Raw genomic sequence first — 5,776 nt, 5'->3', positions numbered from 1 at the left:
TAGAAACTCTATGAACTTTGATAAAAGTCAATAGTTGTAGAGGGGCTTCAAGCCTTTTGTTCATAAGGTCACTATGAGTCGTGTTCAACTTGAAGGTAATCAAGAACAGCTATATCTATCTATCTATCTATCTATCTATCTATCTATCTATCTCTATATATCTGTATCTATCTATCTATCTTCAGCTCGTTTGATTTTCTGACTCCAGCTATTTGCACATATATATGTATGTGTGTGTGTGTGTGTGTGTGTGTGTGTGTGTGTGCACTCCCGCATGCAAAGATCTGGAGTCGGAAAATCAGACGAGCTGAACTTACTTGGTATTTCTTAAGCTGAAGAAACTGAAGAACAAATTCATGCCTTGAGTTGCAATATTTAAGGATGCTATGGGCAGAATATTAAATGCCTGAGGAAGCATTAAAAGAAGGTGGAAAAAGTATACAGAGTCATTGTACTAAAAGGAATTGTCAGAGACAAAAGAATTTCATGAAACAAAATAAGAGCAAGAGCCTGTGGTGATGGAGGAAGAAGTTCAAGATGCTCTGAAAGAATCAACAAAAAACCAAGGCCCCAGGAATTGATGGTATACCAATTGACATGTTTCAACAAACAGACGCTGCCCTGGATGTGCTCACCAAGTTGTGCCAAGAAATCTGGGGGACAACCACCTGGCCAACTGACTGGAAAAGATCTATATTTGTTCCTATTCCAAAGAAAAGTCACCCTACAGAGTACAGAAATTATTAAAAAATATCATTGATGTCACATGCAAGCAAGATTCTGCCGAAGATTATCCAAAAACTACTGGAACAGCACATTAATAGAGAACTGCCTGAAGTGCAGGCTGGGTTTAGAAGAGGTTGTGGTACTGGAGATATTGTAGCTAATATTATATGGATCTTGGCTGAAAGTAGGGAGTACCAGAGGAATGTCTGTGTTTCATGGACTATGCAAAGGCATTTGACTGTGTGGATCACAGAAAACTGTGGCTGATCCTGAGAAGAATGGGAATCCCAGAACACTTGATTGTGCTTATGCAAAACCTATCCTTGGACCAGAAGGCAGTCCTCAGAACAGAGCAAGGAAACACATTATGGTTCAAAATTGGGAAGGGTGTACATCATGGATGTGTCCTAACTCCATACCTTTTCAATCTCTATGCAGAACAGATTATCCGGGAGGCTGGGCTCTATGAGGAGAAATGTGGCATCGGGATTAGATCAACAATCTGTGTTATGCAGATGACACAACCTTGCTTGCTGAAACTGAAGAGGACCTGAAGCACTTATTGCAGAAGGTCAAGGACTATAGCCTTCAATATGGATTGAAGCTCAACATCAAGAAAACAAGATTCTTACAACTGGGCCAATTGGCAGTATCATGACAGATGGTGAAGAAATTGAGATTGTTAACAGCTTTAGTTTACTTGACTCCACAATCTACACTCTTGATACCAGCACCCAGGATATTAAAAGACAGATTGCATTGGGAAAATCTACTGCCAGAGAGCTCTGCAAAGTACTGAAGAGCAACGATGTCAGTGTGGAGATACAGGCCATGGTCTTTGCAGTTACTTGCTATGCATCAGAAAATTGGAAAATGACTAGGGATGCTAGACAGAGAATTGATGCCTTTGAGCTGTGGTGCTGGAGAAGAGTATTGAATATACCATGGACTGCTAGGAGGACAAACAGGTTTGGCCTAGAAAGGGTGAGACCAGGTTGCTCCTAGGAGGAAGGATTGGAGGCAAGGATTTTGAAGCTTCATCTGACATACTTAGGACATGTTGCAAGGCGAGACCAGTCTTTGGAGAGGGACATCATGCTTGGGAGGGTGGAGAGACAGCGCAAGAGAGGAAGACCCTCTGATGAGATGGACTACCCCAGTGACTGGAGGTATATAGGGGTCACTATAAGTTGCAGGTGACTCAACAGCACATAACAACAACAGCACATAACAACAACAGAAAGATAGATCGATAGATGATAGATAGATAGATAGATAGATAGATAGATAGATAGATAGATAGATAGATAAAATAATTCACAAAAGATTATTATATATACTTCATGGATTTTGTGCCTCTAGAGAACATACCTGGTTTATGTATAAAAGAGAAAGAAACAATTTGCTTCAACCACTCTTACTTTCATTGTACTGTATTTCAATATTAATCCTAAATGTCCTTTACTTCAGTAATTCTCAAAGTGGGATCTCTAGAATAGCAGTTCTGCAGCATCATCTGAAACCCTGTTAGAAATGAAAATTCTTGGAATTCAGATACATCTAATCAGGATACACATAACCTGAGGTGCGCCCAGCTATCTACTTTAGTAAGACCTTCACATGATCATGATGTATGCTAAAGTTTAAGAAGCATTGTTATAACTTTGTTTCTCCCATAGGCCATAAGTCACAGCCAACTTGTTGTCGTTGTTAATTGCCATCGAGCTGTAGACAACTCATTGTGACCCTATGAATGAAAGACCTGAGTTTCCAGAGGCAAACAACTTTGGAAGTGGATTCCACTCCTGCTTCCAAGCTTGTTTTAATCAGGAAGCTCCACCAAACACTGTCTACCATGGGTAACCATTATCACATTTGATGCATCAGTGTCACAGTGTTTAGCATCACAGCAACCACAAGTTAGCTCTGTACAGCAATGCACAGACCAGTGCTTTACCACTTAGAAGAATGTTTGACAAAAAACCATTTAAATCAGGCCTGAGGGTGCTAGATTAAAATCACCCACCTTGGGCTTGGTAGTATAACTTTTTATCCACTAGGTCAACGTAGCTCTGTGTTGTCATTGTTATTGTTGTTAGGTGCCATCAAGTTGTAGACGACTCATAGCAACCCTATGAACTTACTTCATTATAAGATGCCCACTTTTTATTCGGAGGCAGAGCTCAGAGACATAGTAGAAGTGAAGTTTGCCACATGTATGCTTTGCATAAGTAGAGCAGAGGACAAGAGTCTGACCTGGTCATCAGTTTCTAATTTTTTTTTAATAAGTAGTCTAAGATGACCACCTATGACTCCTTCTGCTGACTTATTGAACTAAGCAAATCATGAAACTTCTGATTCTGCTCTTAAATGGTCAATCCATGATTCATCCATACTCAGGTCATTCTCATTCTAGATGATTAGCTTATTTACCCATCCATCTGCAGCACTTTCCCTTCACACCACTTCCTATAGCTTTACAAAAATTTCCTAGTGGTCTGAGCCCGTAAACTAGCCAGAATTCTACCTTCTACTGGGGGGGGCGGGGAACAACAGAAAACAAACTAATGGTGAGATAAGACCACAGGGGTAGTAATGAGGACTGTGGAAAAACAGAAACGCAGTGTTAGAGGCCAGAGAATCACCCCAGTGGGAAGGGAGAACTCTTTCGATCGAGTGGTCAAGGAAGGTCTCACTCTGAAGAGGTAGCATTTGAGCAGAGACAATGAAGAGTTCAGTCTGGAAGAAAGCAAGGAGAGAAGGAAGCAGGTGCCATGTACTGAGATGGGAACATGCTTGGGATGTTCCATAAATAGCAGAGTGTCCGGGGAAGACTAGGACAGGTTGGATGGTAGGTTGCTGAATTCAGAAAATTGGCCAAAACCAAACTGCACAGGGTGGAGGCAGACAATGAAGAGGGCTTTTCATTTTGTTCTGAATTTAATAGAAAGACATGGAAGATTAAAAAGCAAAAGGTACAGACCTTCATGCTTCACAATTCCAGGGAGAGCCATTTATAAAGACCACAAGGGGAATGAGGTTAATGAGATAGATAGACAAGGTGACTCTACACCACTATTGTTCCTGCTTATGGCCATAATCACCTCCAACAGTTGCCACAGAGTTGACCTTGACTCATGGCAACCCTATGTGGGTCAGAGGTGAGCTTTCTCCCATAGGATTTTCCACGACAATTGCAAATAGATTCCTTTTTTCCTGAGATTCCTCTGGATGGACTCAAATTGTCAACCTTTTGGTAAGCAGCTGAGTGCATTAACCGTGTGCAACCCAGGAACTCCAGACATAACCAATCAGTCATAGTCCCTGTTCACCCTGAACAGGCCTCTTCCACACAGACCCTGCTGATTTCTCAGAGCTGACTGGCAAAATCCCATTGACAAACTACAGTTAGCAATATCTTTCTAGAAACAAAACCTCTACAGAGATGCCTGGGGAAGCAGATGTAGCAGACTTGGTCATTGCTTTATTGGAAGCGGTATGCATTGGGTCACCCTATAAGCCTGGGAACCAAGTGAGATTTCAAATTGAATATTCAAGAAGTGTTCTTTGAGTTCATAGTGGCCTTGGATAGAACCACTAGTGTGGCAGTTACGCCAACGCCAGTAGCCCTGGATGATGCGGACAGCATTGAGCAGGCGACAGTAACACCGGTGGACTTGCCACATGCGGATCCAGGCCTGCACCTTCACCACTGCCCATTCTTGCATTGTGTAGTATTGCACTACCTCCCGCAGCTTCACAGACAGCTGCCTCGCCAGCTTCTGGCGCCACCAACGCTGAATGATCCAGGCGCTGAGGGCTGCATGCAACAGAGTCCTGCGCACCAGCGTGCCACGCCACCAGGCCTGAATCTTCTTGGCGTTTGCCTCTTTACTAGGCTCTTTCTGCAAAAGGAAGGAAAAAGAGAGGACACTCAGGAGATGTCCCCCACTCACCTTAGCCCTAAAGCATACTAGGAAGAGACCCTGATCTTCTGTCAGCAACCGTCCCTTTTCTTTGAGACGCAGGAGCAGTGACTGGAATCAGAAGTCCCAGCCTACCTCTACCACTCTCTGGTTAATGGGCATGCATACATTGCAATGGTCAGTTTTACATGAGTCAAGTTGGTCAGTCTAGACCAAGAAAACTATGCTTTATGGATCAAAGAGATACCATGTTCCTCTTGGGGTTGCCCATCTGCTTGGGATTCATATTTTTTTTTCAGACTCCGCTCATCTTTACTCCTAGTTCCCTGTCAATGCATAACCATGACCCATTCTCCCTCTCAGCCATGCCATGGTGTGTGGTTCCCCTACGCCACACAACTTGGAGTTCTTATCACCTATCCTCCTCATTCATCTACATTTAACATTTGCATACATGCACACGTGCTATCACACAATTTCTTTGGAATCACACAAAACTAAAGAAACACATCTAGAGATCTGGTGGCCTAGTGGCAAGAAGCTGTGCTGCAATCCCAAAGGTGCATGCTTCAAATCCACTAGATGTTCTGCTGGAGAAGTAGGGGTAATCTCCTCCTGTGCCAGTAGGATCTGATTTGTCAGTACACAAGAAGAAGGGGGGAAAAGAAAAAAAGAAACAGGGGAGCTCTGGTGGCCTAGTGGCAAGAAGCTGCAACTACAATCCCAGAGGTGCACGGTTCGAATCCACCAGATGCTCTGCTGGGGAAGGAGGGGCAATCTCCTCCTGTACCAGTCAGATCTGATTTGACGGTACACGCACACAAAAATAATAAAATTAAAAAAAAAGAAACAGAGTGGATGGTTGAGGGGAGTGGGGTGTTACTTGTAGGGTTGCACAGTTTAACAGGTGGGTGGAGGTGAAGGAAATGAGAAGGCTTGTTTGTGAAAAACAATGTATTCAAACTTTGTAAAGTAATCAGTATAAAATGTTTTTTAAAAACACCCAACACATCTCCAAACACAACCCTCACCAATGCACTCATTAACCTTACATAGTCTGGCTCCCATTTTTTTAGGGTTTCCTTTCCTGACTACCAACTCTTCATATCTCAGCACCCATATTT

At 42.8% G+C, this 5,776-nt stretch overlaps 1 protein-coding gene across 1 annotated transcript in view; it reads right to left on the bottom strand.

Annotated features, from left to right (window-relative positions):
• Window positions 1-4,814, bottom strand: part of LOC102860532 (IQ domain-containing protein F6-like) — a 43,427-nt gene extending 38,613 nt beyond the window's left edge. Inside the window, exons 1-2 of the mRNA XM_006892309.1 lie at window positions 4,788-4,814; window positions 4,340-4,631 (exon numbers count right to left, since the gene is read on the bottom strand). Of these exons, the coding sequence (XP_006892371.1) occupies window positions 4,340-4,631; window positions 4,788-4,814 (319 nt within the window). The remainder of the gene's footprint in view (window positions 1-4,339; window positions 4,632-4,787) is intronic.
• Between the last annotated feature and the right edge of the window lie 962 nt (window positions 4,815-5,776).

This window comes from Elephantulus edwardii, unplaced genomic scaffold (genome assembly GCF_000299155.1).
Source record: "Elephantulus edwardii isolate Elephantulus edwardi_28Jun2011 unplaced genomic scaffold, EleEdw1.0 scaffold00113, whole genome shotgun sequence".
NCBI classification, from domain to species: Eukaryota; Metazoa; Chordata; class Mammalia; order Macroscelidea; family Macroscelididae; genus Elephantulus; species Elephantulus edwardii.
This window is presented reverse-complemented; position numbering and strand designations above follow the sequence as displayed.